The sequence below is a fragment of the Leptosomus discolor genome, chromosome 7 (assembly GCF_034619465.1).
Source record: "Leptosomus discolor isolate bLepDis1 chromosome 7, bLepDis1.hap2, whole genome shotgun sequence".
NCBI classification, from domain to species: Eukaryota; Metazoa; Chordata; class Aves; order Leptosomiformes; family Leptosomidae; genus Leptosomus; species Leptosomus discolor.
Window position 1 is genome coordinate 1,491,657 of NC_141397.1, and position 15,894 is coordinate 1,507,550.

The 15,894-nt window shown below is 56.3% G+C and overlaps 1 protein-coding gene across 5 annotated transcripts in view; it reads left to right on the top strand.

The window, feature by feature from the left end:
• The window catches only part of DYNC1I1 (dynein cytoplasmic 1 intermediate chain 1), a 173,895-nt gene extending 164,943 nt beyond the window's left edge, over positions 1 to 8,952 (top strand). For all 5 annotated transcript variants that reach the window (XM_086468688.1, XM_086468687.1, XM_086468690.1 and 2 more), the window contains one exon: positions 8,842 to 8,952. In XM_086468688.1, coding sequence (XP_086324814.1) covers positions 8,842 to 8,952 — 111 coding nt within the window. The remainder of the gene's footprint in view (positions 1 to 8,841) is intronic.
• The last annotated feature ends 6,942 nt before the right edge of the window (positions 8,953 to 15,894 follow it).

Genomic DNA, 15,894 nt, shown 5'->3' on the forward strand with positions numbered 1-15,894 from the left:
CTCTGATGTCAGAGGTGGAACTGTAGCGTTGTCTGCAATTCAGGAGACTTTCCACTTCCTCCTTTTCTTTTCCATATGCCCTACCGGGTTTTGATCCTTCAGGCTGAAGTCTTCTGTAATTGGAGTTTGCTTCCAGCACAGGTTTTGTTGGTTTTTACTTCCTTTTTTTTAAAAAAAAAAGACGGCATCATAACACAAAATTAATAACATGCTCAAACCGAGGGAGTGAGCCTTAACTCTGACATTTGCTGTCTTTGAAGTGTTACAGTCTGCAGTCTTAATGTTCTGTTAACATGCATTTGTGTGTCATGTGTGGGCAATTTATGGACTACGCTGTAGCCTGTTCTCCTGTTAGACTGGCACCGAGATGCCTGCTGCAGGCAGAGCACTGAGTCTAGAGAAGGATTAATGGGCGTTCACATGCTTGAGCTCCTGTGCAGGCCCTTTAGACAGAGTATCTTTGCACATTACGTATAAATTATTAAAATAACACCATTGTTTGCTTGGTATTCAAAACATAATTTACCATCGACTGTGTAACAACTCAGCAGCTACTGTTCTCCTTGGGAGAAAAAGTCAAAGTTTGCTGAAAATGGATTCAGTTTCTGTTTGAGATTAAGCTGCTTTTTTTTTTTTTTTTTTTTGTCATATAAGATAATATTTTGTCTTCTTTTGACTGTGGCAGCGCTAGTTAAATCAGACCCTGCTGGTGAATTGCAAAGAAATAAATCACAACAGACATTAATCTAGATGAGGGCTAAGTAATTAACTTCATAGAAGGGTGGTGTATACTGTGTCTGTGACACCAGACTGACTGCTGTGCGTAGAATAAATGCAGTATTTAGGCTGCCTATGGTATTCCACCCCTTCAATTAAGTAAACAAATATATATAGAGCTACTCTGGAGTGTATCCTTTGTGGTCTGAACACTGTGTCTTATTAAAATCATCTGCATGCAGTATGTGGGCTTTGAGTTCCTGCCAGTGGTTTCATCCATTGTTAACAGGGATGCTCGGCTCTCCCAGGAGTTAAATCGAGTGGTACCATAGTTATGTGAACAGGGTGCTCTTGGTTACTTTGGTGGCCGTTTTGTTGCACATTACCTCCCACTTTGTTTCCATCCATGTGTGTGGCATAGGGTGTTGCCTGGAAAAATATAGGGTTTTTCAGGGGGAAAAAAAAAAAAGTAAAAATCCATATAGGTTGAGAAAAATATCAAAGGTGGTCTGTGACTGATTCTGGGGGGGCAAGAGCAGGGCCAGAATAGATGCCTGCCTGCCTGCTCTGTGTGTGCGTGTCAAGGTATTTCGTATTTACGTTTACGTGTCTGTTTTCACCTCGGTGATAGCGATAAAACATCTGTGCAACTCCAGAAGAGGGATCAGTTGCTTAAAGCGGAGCTGTAGCTCTTGTTTTTCATTTGTAGGTGTTAACGACCCTCGCTCTGCAAGCGCTGTCTTTTACCCGGAAAATCAGTCTGATTGCTCTACTTCGGAGACAACAGTCGCTGCAGTAGTGATATTTTATCATCATTAAATGTATTTTTGCCTACAATGCCATAACTGTATTCAGATGTTAATCCATTGCACGAGGTATCTGCAGCGGATCTCTTCTCACTTAATTTTAGAGGGTGATACGGACAATACAGGTTGACAAAAATTCTGCTTAGAGAAAATAGCTAAAATGATATTCACCTGCAGCTACGTTTATTTGATGATGCTGTTAAATTGAAAGAATATGAAAACGGTGATAAACCACGTACACAAATAACTTTGTGTGAAGGTTTTAGTCATTACAGTTAGTTCACCAGACTTGCTGTTTTCCACAAACTCAAATGAATCTGACTGTTTTTCTAAGCTTTAATTAGCCGTCTCCTCAAAGAGCGTTTAACTTGCCCTTCTCAGAAGCTGCAATAGCAACAGAGTATTTAGAGGTGAGAGGAACATTAGTTTTCATATAGGTTTTTTTTTTCCCTGGTGGATGTGAGATTTTTATTCTTGCAAATACGTCTGCACTGAAGCGGAGGCAAGGGGATTGTCTAAAATACGATCGGCTTTTGCCTCCAAACAGCAACAAATCCAAATGCAGCTGATGAGAGATGCGGGTTACTCGGCAGTTTCGGAGCTCTCGGAGCGTGGTGCCCAGCCGTGGAGACCCACTGGCTCCGATCAGAACAAGGTGCTCCCTCCAAAAACCCGTCAGCGTTGTGCTTCCGCCGCAGGGGTTCGGGCGGGTCGCAGATTTTTGACTCGGGACCCGCCGTCGCCCTCCGAGCGGGTCGGGGACCACCGTGCAGGCTCGGCTGCCGGCGGCTAATTGAAACCAGCGTGCGGCGGCGCGGTGGCGCGGGCCGGCTGCCGACCCCAGGCTTTGGCAGGTCGTTCCCAGGCGCGGTGTAACGGTTCGTTTTCGGATTCTCCTTTTACACCTGCATCCACGGGCCGGGGGTGTTCGAGGCGATTATAGACAGTTCTGGTTGGAAAAATTCCCCCCTTCGGCCAAAGGCAACGCAGAGGGGGTTCTTCCCACGGCGGTTTTTGCTTTGAGGCATCTGAACTCTAGGTGAAGACGAAAAAAAATGTGATTATTAAGGTGGTGATTGGGGTTGCACAATGCTTTCACCGGCGATCAGCGCTGCAGGTCGTGAACCGGCGTCTCGGTGGCAGGTAGCTTGACCCGCGAGGTCCAGTCGTTAAAAGGAAGCGCAGTTGGTTGAGGACGTGCTCCCTTGGAGCTCCGGGACGCTGGTTCCTCCCAAGTGGAGGCTGCTGCTGAAATTGCATTTTTTCTCCTTCCCAGGAGAGTCCCCAGCCCACAGGGGAGAGCTGTGCTGGACAAGAGCGTGGAGGGATGAAGGCAGGAAGAGTTTGTCCGCTCCCATCCCAAAGATTTACAGGCTCCAGGGAAGGCGAGGGGCCAGGAATAAAGTGAAATATCCTCAATGAGTAATTCATTTGCTGGAAAGTGGTTTTTCAGGGAAACTGAAGCTATACAGAGATTTGGACAAATTGAGCTGAAACACTCTCAGCCATAAAAAAGATGGATAGGAGGGGAATATATGAAAATCTTGAAATATGTTGTAATATCTTATTTCAGCCTTCTGGACAGGTTCCTTTAAAAGGCACATTCAAAGCTTCTCTTTTTTTTTTGTCTCAAAATCATTCCTTTTTTTTTTTTTTTTTTTTCCCGAGACCTAAATTAAAAGAGCAAATGTTACTAGAAGGTGTTAAATGATCTGAAAAGGAAAAGAAATTTAGGATGGTTTGTGTCTTCAGGCACCGAGATTCTTCTTGCTTTTCTGCTCGCCTGGGGAGCCCGGCACTAGCGGACACGGGTGGCAGCGCCCAGAGCGCTCTGGTCAGAGCAGCTCCTTTTCCCCAGCTCTGTCTTGGGGTTTTAAGAGCAGCCGTGTTCAGGGGGGGCTGCTGGCGGCACAGTTTCTGGGAAAACACGGGCGATAGTTTGTGTTTGTCGGCTCTCTGGAGCAGGCATTGGAAGCTCCGCGCGCGGGGGGAATCCCTGCCGCGACGGGATGGTGGAGGAGGCTGTTCCTGGTGAGACTTGGGTTCGTGCTGCTGGCCCGGGGAGCCTCGCGGGGAGAGGGCTCCTTACTCTCTTGCCGGATGCACACAAACCGCCTCCTTGGTCAGTCCTAGCGTCGAGGGGGGCACATGTCTGTGCTTCGGGGCTGCAAAGGTGGTAGGTAAGTGAAGCGCTTGGCGAGAGCGATCACCGAGGAGACACAGAGATGCTCCGGGAGGTTCAGAAACCCAAGGGTTGTGTGGTGGCACCATGAGGTACAGTTTTGTCATGCGCTGCATAAATCACGTAGAGTTGTGACACATTGGCGAGGAGAAGCCGGGTGGTTGTCAGGAAGACCCTGGCGGTCGTTGCCCTTGGGTCTGGTCATTTTATCCTCCAGCTACAGGGGAGAACAGGCACCAGTTGGAACAATCTGACCTGTACCCTGCACAGGCCTCGCTGCATCGAAGTCTGCACGACTCCAAAAAATGAACTGGGGAGACCCACGGTCTATGGCCCAGCCAGACAAGTCCCTTCTTTCCACATCTAGATGTTTAGATCCCCTCCAGTCTTGGAAGCGCAGTGGAACACATCATCACCCAAAAAAAGAAGAGGGTGCTAGCGACAAAGGGCTTCTGGCTGGGCCATAGACCAGCCACCTCTAGCAGAGGAAGGAGAAGAACAAGAGGACAGGGACACCTCAGCTCCTAATTTACAATCATTTTGCTGCTGCATCATCATCACCGTCCCATCATCTCACTTTCCAGGCCCTTGGTATTCCGTTCGGTCCAGCCAAGGGTTGCCCTCCCTTGGAATACGTACGTCTGCTGGACCGGGGAGGCGCAGGCTGGGAAGGCTTCACATAGGTATAACGTTGTTTATCTGTAATGAGATAAACCACTGTAACGCCTCGCAGGAACAGGCAGAAATCTGTTTCGTGCCACTGTCTGGAGGCCGCCCCTGGGCCTGCTGAAGTTACCAGCCCGCCTCTCCAGCGCTGAGTACGAACCGTGGCTGCTGCCTGTCAGCCGGCATGGGCATCCCGCAGCCCGCCTCGCCTGGCGCTCGGCTGAGCCCTCTTGGCATCTTGAGGCATCTTCACCCAACTGAAAGCGGGTCACCATCCTCACATCCTCAGAAGGTGTTTTCCAAATCCTCGCTCCTGTGTCCAGCTGTACCTTCACAAGCAGAAGCGGGTTCCTTTGGATGTGTAAACTCGTAGTCACACTTGCAGGTCGGTGGCTTCCCACCTGAACTCTTCCGGAAGTTTTAGAAGCCAGACAGCAGCTCCAAGTACCCCTTTTCCAACAGCTTGACAAAGTCTGGCTGAAGTCACCGCCTTGCTTTGACAATGCTGGGTTTCCTCAGCAGAGCTGCTACCCGACACAACCTAAACGTGCCGCGGCACTTCAGCTACAGCGGCGAGTGATTCGGTCCGTTCGTTGGGTGCGGGGAGCGGTCAGGGCCCGCTGGGTGGACTCGTGAGGGTTCGTTTGCTGTGATCTCAAAGGGCAATATTAAGGCGACCGCGCCAAAGGGGTTTGCTTCAGTCAAACCGGGAAGCTTTACTGTTTGCCCGTAAAGCAGCGTGCGGTAGGGAAAGAGGGTGAAAGGAAAGGGGAAAGTGAAGTGACAAGAGGACAGAGGTCAATAGCTGCCACCGCGGGTCCGAGGCGTCCCTGTGGTCCCAGGTCCAGGCAGCGTCCCGCCGGTCCTACCGATCGTCGTGACCCTCGGTGCGGGAAGCTTCCGCAGTTTGAGGAGCCCCTTTTCATGCCCAGCAGCACCCCGTGCTCCTCCTCTGCATCTCCGCCTCTTCTGGGCTCCATCGATGCTGATGGATCCTTCTCGATAACGGTTCTCAGGCTCATCCCTGGCACCGGAGAACGGCACGGCACTGTTGAGCCAAACCAGAGCCCTCTTGCCTCCGCAAGGCTCCCTCCTTCGGCTGTTATCTCCCCCCACCAGGTTTCTAGAAGGCAGAAGCAGACAGCAGCATCTCCATCCTTGTGCTGTTTCCTGCCAGATGAACAAGTTGCTCAGCTCTGTCCTTGCTCTGTCTGGGGCACAAGGACCTCACCAGCCTGGCATTCCCTTCCCAGGATCAGCAACCGCTCCTCAGGCCCTGCAGAGTCATGGCAAGGTGTCAGCCTCACTTTCAGAGTCCGTACTCCTGATGAGAAGGTTGAGACAACGCTGTTTTCCGGACTGGCTCTTACAGGAGCGCTTACCTGCCGTGTGAGGGGATCAAAGGAGAGCACTCGATAGCGTTTATTGTCTTGTTCTGCTCCATACCTCAGCGTCGGTTCATTCAAATAACCTTCTGACCCAGATGTTATTGTAAGTTATATATAAGTTATTATATTAATATAGAATGTATGTTATATCTAAGTTATTATATTAATATATCAGTTATAGATAAGTTATTATATGAAGTTACTGCTTTGGTGAGCGTTGCTACCCTGCGTCGACATCACGACCGCTGGGACTCAACACATGCTGCTTTGTAGCGACTGGGAGCGGGCAGAAAAACGACAGAAACACCAAATGAGTGAGGAACACCCAGAGGGCTCCAAGTATCTCCTCGTTTCTTCCACCCTCTGCCCTGGTATTGGCAGAAAAAACTGGTGCAGAGAGGCTGAAAAGGAGATGCCAGAGGTAGACCCGGGCCTCCAGCACTCGTGGGTGACAGTGTGCCCGCCTGAGGGAGCTTGGGTGGGAAAGGGCTGGAAGGGGAGCATCAATTCAGAGTTTGTGGATGCTTTTGGTTTTCCTTGTGGTCTCTTGCTGTATAACCGTTGTGGTTCGGTATTAGGATCTTCACAGGGAGACGTGGGGAGGGAATAAAAGTCAGTTTTTCCCTCGGCTTCATGATTTCCCTCCGCATCCCGGAGGAATTTAGATTAGAGAGGTTTATTCTGCTAACAGTCCATTAGCAGGATTGGCCCCTGGTTGAAAGCCTGATGCAGTGTGTGAGATTAAATAAGGCAAAACAAGCCCAAGTCGTGAGTAATTAGATTGCGTGTGGGCCCTGGATGGTTTCATCTCTGGGCTGAAGGTCTTCAGTCATTGACTGCTTGGTGAATTCAGGGCAGCCCAGGCCTCGCTAGCGCTGTCAGCTGACAGCAGCGCCCGTACGTTTGTGGGGAGGGTCTTCCAGCGGGAGATACCACGTTGTTTTCACAGGCCGGACCTTGGTTTTGTTTGTCCGTGGCCATGCTGTGGAGTGGAGGAAAAGAAACGGTCCCAGTGTCATAAATATATTTCATTTTTGTCTCTCGAATGGCATACTGTCTGCTTCAGCCGTTTGATGCAAGGGAATGCTCCGAAGGACTTCAAAAGACAAGGAGAAACGAGGCTTTATTGAATTCAGCAAGTCCTTTGACTAGGAAATTGTTCCACTTTAATGATTTTCCTGCTTGAAGTAAGTGAGGCTCGGTCCATGTTTTCATTCAAGAGTTTGGTAAGTGACGGTGCCGTGCGCATCCCAAGAAACAAGGTCTTTCAGGACACAACAGGGGATTGCTGTACAGCCCGTTCTGGTTGCGTCATGCAGGAGGGTCTCTGTGCCGTCCCTTCGCTTGTTCAGGGCTGTGGCTGCCCCAAACCCGCACGGCGGGTACTGGGGGGCTGGTTCTGGGGTGAGGTGCCCTTCTGCTGGAGGTCTTGGGAAGAACAGAGCTGTCCTTCCGAGAAAGCCCATCCCGGAGCCGCGGCGGGGAGCGTGAGAGACGGCCGTCTGGAGCGACGGACTGCTGCCGCTCTGGTCCCCGTTCCCGGGGAAAGGAGAGAACGCAGAAAGTGGAAGGCAAAGCCGGGAAAACCCAGAGAGCGCAGCAGCGGGGGGGGCCAAGGTGGCTTCCGCCCAGACTGCCTTCCTGAGCCGCAGAGAGCGCTGAGCTGTGCTGTAGTCGGTGTCTCAGCGGGCAAAACCCCAAACCAGTTGCACCCCAGCCCGTCGTGACCCAGTCGCTGACGCGCGCGCTGGGCAGGGGGAGCTTTGGAACACGCGCTACGCTCCTCCCCAAAATCCCGCATGGAGAGGCGAAGCTGGGTGTCAGGGCAGCTGGGAAGCGCGGCAGCACCGGTGAGGGGCGGAGGAGCTGCGTGGGCCCAGCGCGGCGGAGCCCTGTCCCCCCACGCCGGGGTGGCGCTGGCCACGTCCACCCGCTCTTCCCCCGCGGGGCTTGCTGGTTCCTGGCCCAGAGCCTCTCCTCAGCCTCCGGCGGCACTGGGACAGCAGGAGGGGACGAGCGCGGGGCTGTCCTCCCCTGCAGCGTGCCCTGCTGCCCCGCCGCGCCGCTGCTCTGCTGGGGCCGCGCGGACCTCGTTCGTTTTGGTGGCGGTTCGAGAGCCGCCGGCCGGCACGGCTGCGCCACCGGGTGCCCCGGAGCGGGCTGGCTGAGGGCAGGCTCGCTCTTGGCCCTGCGGGCTCCGCCTGGCGAGGCCGGCGGCAGCTCGGTGCTTGCCCCGGCGCTTCCAAGCAGCCGCCGTCTTCGAGCCCCAGCACCGTGCGGCACCGGTTGGTTCTCACACCGCGCACAGGGGGCTTCACGAGGGCCGTCAAAGTGCGTGTGGTTCCTCTGGCTGCTCTTCTCTGGAATTTGAGTTAAACAAAGGTTGAGGGAACAGCTGGCTTTTTCTTTTTTCTCTTTTTTTCTTTAATTCTCTCAATCCCAGCTTGCATTATCTTCCAGAAATTGCAGTGTTGGGCCCGGCTGGAAACGGCTGCGGTCTTCTTTTGCCGCGGCACTGAAGTGTTTTGTCCGGAGGGTTGGCTCTTGGATTGCAGTCTGATGCTCCAGAGCTCTTCATTAGAAGCGTCAGTGGTGTTACACAGGGGTGGATCTTGCGTGGGGACATAAAAAAGGCAGGCCGGCTGGTGTGACGCTCCCCCGTGACGCCCGTCTTGCAGCCGTGAATCCCCTAACACCGAGGAGGGTGGCAAAAACAGCCCCGCGTTTATTTTGCTGTTAAGAGCTTTAACGAACTTCAGGCAAGTAGTCCCAAGGCGGCGCGGAAGCTCTGCGGCCCTGCGCGCTCGGAGCTCGCTGCTGCCGGCGGCGACGCGGGGGCAGAGCCGCGCTGGCTCCCACCGGCCGGCTCGCGCGCGGCGGAGGGTGGGGGGGGATCGAGGCCTCGCCTCAGCGCGGGGATCCCAAACCGCTTTAACCGAGGGGTGGAGTTTGCACCAGCAGCACGAAGCTTTGCCTTCAAATCGTGCCCATAAAGCCTTTTTTTTTTCTCTCGGAGGCGCCTGGGTTTGGGGACTGGGGGAGAACCCGCCGCCTCTTCACCCCCTGCCGCTCTCTCCCGCAGCTGGCCGTCCCGCACAACGACGAGTGGACCCGCTTCGCTCGGACGCTGGTGGAGATCCGCGCCAACCGAGCCGACAGCGAAGAGGACGGGGCGGTGGAGCTGTCGGCCTAGGGCGAGGGAAGGAGCGGCGCCTCCCCCCCCCCGCCGAGCACGCCGGCGTCGGAGCCGGCCTCGCCGCGGCTGTTGGTGCCAGCGTCCGTGCCAGTGTCGCTCAGAGCATTCCGCGTTCATCACGCCGCTTCGCACGGGGCTGAAAACATCCAGAGCATTTTCATACTTTATATTTCTGTCGGAAAAGTAAGGAAGAAAAGACAAATCAACCCTTTATGGGTTTAGTTGTTGCCTTTTAACTACTTAGTAGCTGTATTTAATAGCTGGGGACCCCTGGTTAGGCTTGTGCTCGCGCTGCCCTTCTGGCATCGCCCTATTAACTCCATATGAAGCCAGCTGTGATTGTGTGCAGATGTGGTGTGCTTCCCTGGATGGGCCCGGGCCAAAGACCTTAGATGTGGTGTTTCACGGGGTGACTTACATTATGAATGGATGTACTATACGCACGTTGCTGCTCCTTATTTATTGCGGTGTGCTGCATGGAACGTATTTATTTGAAAGCATTAAAATAAACGATCCTAAAGCATGTGCATAACGAGAGAGCTGCCTTGTCCGTGCGCTGCTGCAGGGGTGAGACGTTAAAGCCCACGTAACAATTACAGGGCATCGGCTGTGCTCGAGAGGGAAGACCTGCGGAGGGGGGGGCTGGAGCGGATGGAATGAGTTTCCTCTCCCTGGATTTTGAGGTGCCCATTACTTCCAGGCGCTCCGGCTGTATTTCAGGGGCAGCCGGTCACTGGTACGTGTCAGGCAGGTTAACGCTAAGGCTGACAAAGGGTTGCGGTTCCCCAGTACGGCGCCAGTAGCTCCAGTAAAACCTCTCGGGCCCGTCCTGTCGCAGCGTGGTGAATCTTTCCTCGCCGGCTGTGCTCGGGCGCTGGGAAGACACGGCTGCCCTGGCTCGCGGCGTGCTCGAAGAGACGCCTTCGGCCGCGGGGACCGGGCAGTCGTGGCCTGGCGCGCCTGGGATCCTGCTACGCCTCCTGCATGGGCAGACACGAACCCACGTCAGCTCCTGAGCTCGGTTTAGCTCTAGTCTCCCCTCCACCCCCAGCTGCCCGTGCCTTCCTGCGCCCGCCGCGTGTGCTGAAGGAGAAGGACCGGGAAAGACGAGGCCTCGGCTCAGACTGCCCAGAGAGCCGGGCTGGGACAGGGCGGGGGATTCTCCTTCACCACCACCACTTGTGGCTTGAGCGGAGAAGCTCACCTCGCCGGCGAACGCCGACCTCGGTGGCGAGGCTGCGGGGGACGGTGGCGTCGCGGAGCCGGGCTCTGTCCCCGGGGTTTGGCCGTGGCTCACGCACGACAGCACGAGACGCGGGGAGTCCGGCGGCGGCAACGCTTTTGGAGGTGAGTTTGCGGGGAACGGCGCCTCGCCTTGGGGCAGTCGTGAGGGGGAACATGGCCCCGAACACCCTTCAGGGCTGTGGTCAAGCCCAGCGCCCCGGGGAGGTGTCTGTGCTGCGACACGCCCGAGCAGGCCAAGAAAATGAACCCCCCGGAGAAGCGGGGGTTCCCTTATCCTCTTGGCGGTCAGAAAGAACCCAGTGAGGGCGCACGGGCTTGTTTCTTCTTCGCGGTGGGACCTGGAGACCTGTCCCAGTGCCTGCCGATGCAGGACCTGGCGCTACCCCCCAGTGCCCACGGCAGCGTCCTGCCCGGGGGGCTGTGGGAAGCGGCGCCTCCCGAGTTCCCGCAGCAGAGATCCGCCTGCCGGGGGGGCTGGAGGCTCCCTGAGACCGGAGCCCGGCGTTGGGGACCCCTCCCTTTGCTCCCCTGGGGATTTCGGGACTCTCCTCCAGAACCAGCGTGGCACTTCCGTAGCGTGAAGGTGCTAAAGAAGAACCAGGCGAGACGCCTGCAGAGCAGCAGTTTAGAAATCATCGCTGGGTGGTTGGGTTTTTTTCCCCGTTTCTCCCTGTTTGCCTTTCAAAAATGCACATGTAAGTGGTGGCTGTGTACGTGGGCAGAGCAGCTGCGGTGCCAAGGGGAGGTGTGTGTGGGGGGGGTGTCCACTTTGGTGGGTCACAAGAGCAGGACGACGTGCCCACGCAGCCGTGTCACTGGGGAGGGGGGGGCTGGGGGGACTCCCTACCCTTCAGCCCCCCACGGTACCTCCCCACCCCCAAGTGTGGGGACAGCGTGGGAGGGCCCGCTGCGCTGCGGAGGGCAGGGCGGCCCTGCGATGGGGTCTCCCAGTCAGCGAGACCAGCGCACTGGGAATGGTTGGCAAATTTGCTTCCACTTTTTCCACGTCACCGTTGGGTTTGGGGGCCCTGAGGAGGGGCTGCGTGGTCACCGCCCGAGCTCCACGGCATCACCAGCGGGTAAAACGCTCCCAAGAGCAGCAGCGTTCGCTGCTGTGGGCAAACAGATACACCCAAAGTCCCTCCTTTTTTTTTTTTTTAATTATTTTTCTGTCCTCTTTTTCGGGTGGGGTTCAGCAGTACAAGAGGGAACAAGGAAAAGATCCAGCTTTCCCCAAAACCGGGTTTGTATACACAGAGCAGCCACACGAAAGGGCCGCTGCACGCAGCTGAAGCAGACGGAAGGGCACCCAACCAGCCCACGAGGCATTTACTCCCCCTCTGCTGGTCCTCACTGCCGGGCGGTGGAGTTTGTGACCAGCCCTTGTTGCTGCCCTTCCAGGAATCTCCAACGCTTTTTGTTCGTTTCTTGGGGTTTTCCCGCTGCTACCCGAACAGCTCCGCCTCCCTGCCTGGCCAAAAGAGCCCGTGTGACAAGGTGGTCCTCAGGATCCGCCCGCTAGGGAGCCAAATTCAAACCTACCCTTTATTTTCAGCAAAGAGAAAGCAACTTCTCGAGGCTTTTCTGCCTACAAACACCCGGAGAAGAGAAGGGAGAGCATGAGGGGTACGGCCCATGCTCTGGCACTGCCGGGGCGCTGCCGTGCCAGCTCCGGGCACGGGACGGGTCAGGAAAAGGCCTGGCGCTACTTGAGGCCATCGCACGTGGGTGTTTGGGGAAGGACAAAACCCGTGAGCTCAGCTGGAGCTGGAGAGGGCAAGGAGGAGCGAAGGCAAGCAGGGCAGAAGCAGGCAAGTGGCCCTGAAGGTGAGTGACGCGGGCTGAGAGGGGTGAGGCTGAACTGAGGTTTGGGGTGGAGGAGAGGACCGTGAGGTGGACGTGGCAGAGACAACTGTCCCACGCTTGACAAGGGAAAGAGCAGAGACGCCCTTGATCTCGGTGCCAAGGAGCGCAGCCACACCAGCACGAGCGAGAGGCAGCGGAACGGCGTGGCCAGGGACTCAGGAGTTGTCCTGAAAGGACGCGGGGAGATGCGGCAGGTGGGGCTGGGGCTGGGCGCTGGCGGCAGCGCTGGAAGGGGAAGCGGAGTTGCTTCACCTTCGTGACGTGTGCTCTGTTCAAGAGACCCCCCCATGGTACCAGGGGAAGGAGACAATGGCCGGGGCAGGCTGAGAGAGCACGTGCACGGCCTTGGCCAGCCTGGGATTTGGCCGGGATGCACGAACACCGAGCGTGGGGCTGGAATGGCAGGGGCTGGCATGGCAGGGGCTTGCATGGCAGCCCTACCGTGTGAGTAAGGGCGCTCGGACCACGTGGGTATCTGAAAGGTGGGACTGAAGCGGCTGCCCCTGAGCCTGGGAGCACCACAGCCATCCCCAGGGTAAGGCCGTTGGAGCAAGTGGTTGCTGTTGGAGCTCCAGCTCCGCAGAGTTGCCTCTGGCTTGGGACTTCAAAGCGGGAAGTCACACGGGACATGCGGGGCTGGGTCACCAAGATCCAGGAGCCGCGGTGTTTTCCGCAGGGTACGCAGCAAGAGCTCCACGGCAAATCTCCCGAGATGAAAGGTACTTGCTCCGGGGTCTCAAAACCACCGCCCCGAGCATTTGCTGCTTCTGAAAGCACAGGAGCCCCCACCACATCCTGGACCATTATAGGCTCTTGCTGCGACTGCAGCCTGTGCCTCTAGCGCTACGGGAGCACCTGGGGAGGGGTTCTTTCACACCAGCCATGCAGGAAAAGCTCTCAAGTTTTAGCAGCCTTGGGTACAAAGCGCTCACAGCAGAAGGCGGGGAACCCCTCGCCGAGCAAGACGGCATCCCACGTAGAGTGGGCTGGTCCCCCCCTGCCCAGTGACAGACAGAGGGGACTCTGCTGTCATCAGCCCTGGGGAAGGACTCGGCACTCGATGGTGCTACCGCAGCAGCCGCCTGTCCACAGGGAGCTGACGGGACTGGTTCTCCTTCAAAGTCAGGAGCAAGAGCTACCCCTGTGGCGGCACCACCGATGCCCGGCCCGCGCTGGCCGCACAGCCCGGGTGTGAGCGAGCCGCGAGTCTTGCAAGCAGTGGTGCTGCTGCCTGGAGCGACGAGGCCGAGCACAAGGAGCAGTTAAAGTGATAAAGGTGCGTCTTAAACCGCCATCTCCGGCCGAAGGGCAGCAGCCACCCTGGGGACACCCTCCCGGGCAGCACAGGGAGAGGCTGCCCCTGCCCACGGCCCCGGCTCTGCGCTGCCACCGGCCGAAAGCAGAACCACCACACGGCACGTGGCGATAAATCACTTCACCCCCGGCTGCTTCTGTGTTATTTGCTGTGTTTGACGCTCTCTGGAGATGCTTAAATTATAAATGTCTTGAGATTTCTGGACTCTCAAGAATTAAATAACTTACAAATGATCACCGTCTCTGGAAATCATCTTCTAGCTCATGCAAAAACCAGTCTGAATTTCACAGCAGTATTTCAACAGCGGGGTTGGCGGATGCTTCTTCATCCCCCCCCCCCGGCCACGTGTGCGCTGGAGAGCTGAGGAGCTCGGCACCAGGACGGTCCCGAGCCGGCTGTCCCCTCCTCGGGACGCAGAGCAGTTTGTCAGGTTTGCGTATTTTTAGCAGGTTTAGAAAAACCTGCCCAAGTTATTTTGGAAGCCTGTGGTATGTGTTTGCTCTCAAAGCCGTCCCTGCAAACTGTCAATATTAAGTCAGCTTAAACCCAGCCCATTCCCCCGGGACCGGGGAGAAAAGCATCCTGCAGCTGCTGCTGGACCGAGAAACACAAATACAGGGAAACTGCTTACAAATGTGGGGAAGCTGCTTCAGGGACACCCCTGCCCCACTCTCATGCTGACAGGTCCCATCGCCGATACTCGATCGTTCCTTTTTTCTGCACGGGCTGACCCGGGGAGGTGGCCGGACCGCGGGAAGCAAGCGGGGGGGTCACATTTTAGCCCGTTCCTCCCTCATTTTGCATAATTCACCCGGAAACCCGGAGGACAAACATCTAAACGTTGTCCTGGGGCCTTCTCTGTGTTTGTAAGGCGAGCTGACAATTTCTGTAAGCTTTTCAGAGCAGGAACGCATCCTTCGGTGTCTGGAAGCAGCCGATGGTGGGCACCGATCTTCCCCGAGCTCTCCGGGCAGGGCTGCAGCTGCTCTGAAATGTTCTGAGCGAGGTTGCCTGTTAGGGAAGGAGTCGCTGGCTCGTCAGCCCTTCTGCCTCCATCATCTGCAGGCCCCAAGAAGAAGGGTGGAAGGACAGAACCACCCCCCAAAAGCCAGGTAGTGGGGAAGGGCCACCACAGGTGGGGGTGGGGGTGTCGGGCCGGCCTTGCTCGTCCGCCTGCCAGGGAGAAGCTGGAGGCTGTGGCCTTCTGAGGTGGACCTGCCACAGGAGAGCCGTGCCCGAGCTCTGTCCCCTGGCCCGGGGGCTTTATCATCCCTGGAATAATGGGCGAGCCATAAATACTCTGCCAGGCCTGGGGAAGAGCGGGCAGGGGAAGGCGTCTGGGTTACGGTTTGCTTTGTCAAACCCAAGCAACGACCTTCACCACGAGCCAAGGAGCTGTGCAAGTCTTACACAGCCCCGGCCCCAATTCCTCTCCGCTTCCCGGCTTCAAGGCCCGGGTGGCCCGGGGGGTCCCTCTCCTTCTGCTGGTGGAACCCACAGACGTGGCCCAAATAGCCTAAAAACCCGAGCGTCGAGCAGGGGCAGCCCCCAGGGAGAAAGCTTCACTTCTGTGACATCCCTGACGGGGTCTTTTTTCGGTAATACAAGGGGCAGCTCTTTTTTTTTTCCCTGTTTCTGAAACGCAGGAGCTGTCACGCGGGGAGACGGGGACGCAGGGGGCTGAGGGAGCAGCCGGTGGCTGCCAGACCCCGAGGTAGATCCCACCATCTCCTCCTCTGCTCCCACGGGCACGGCGCTGCAGGCGACGCGCCTGCCGCGACCTGGTCACTTCAGAACGCGGCTCAGTCCGAGGGAATCATTTTCCTGAGGGTACAAACGCAGGCAGGGAGCGACGCCCATTTCGGGATTTCCACCAGCGGGAGCACAGCGGCGGGACGCGGCCCCCCCGGCCCCTGCGGCCCCCGCACCTCTGCGCTCCCTCCCTCTGCAGCCCGTGCTGAGGCACCCGCCTCCCGCCCCAAGGAGACGAGCAAGACCAAATTCTTCCTGGTACCACCGAAGGCGCCCACCGGTCCCTGCCGCTGACTCGTGGTCGGGCTCTTCGTAAGACATTCACCTCCCCCCCCCAAGAGGAGAGGTCCAAACAGCAAAGCTTGCTCCGATCCTGGGTTTTGAGTGAGGGAAAATGCCTTTTTTCCAGTGACATCGACACCAACAGACGCCTTCTCCGCCCGGGGGCAGGGGGGGTCAGGTAACTGTATTCTCAACCTGCAGGCGTCTGTGTAGCCCACGTCTCCAAACACTACCTCGGCCTTGCCGGCAAGGTCAGACCTGGAGCCGAACAAGCCACCGGAGGTGCTGCGCCACGTCCCGTACCACCACACCAGGTGTGCATCGGTTTGAAAGGTTTATTTCTATCTTCATAAATACATCATCTTCTAAACACTGTGCAAGGCACCAAAAAATTGAGTAAAATCTTTTCTTTTAGAGTATTTTAATCTCTTTTGACTCAATGAAGTAAATAATAAGGATCTGAAACCACCTAGTTGCCA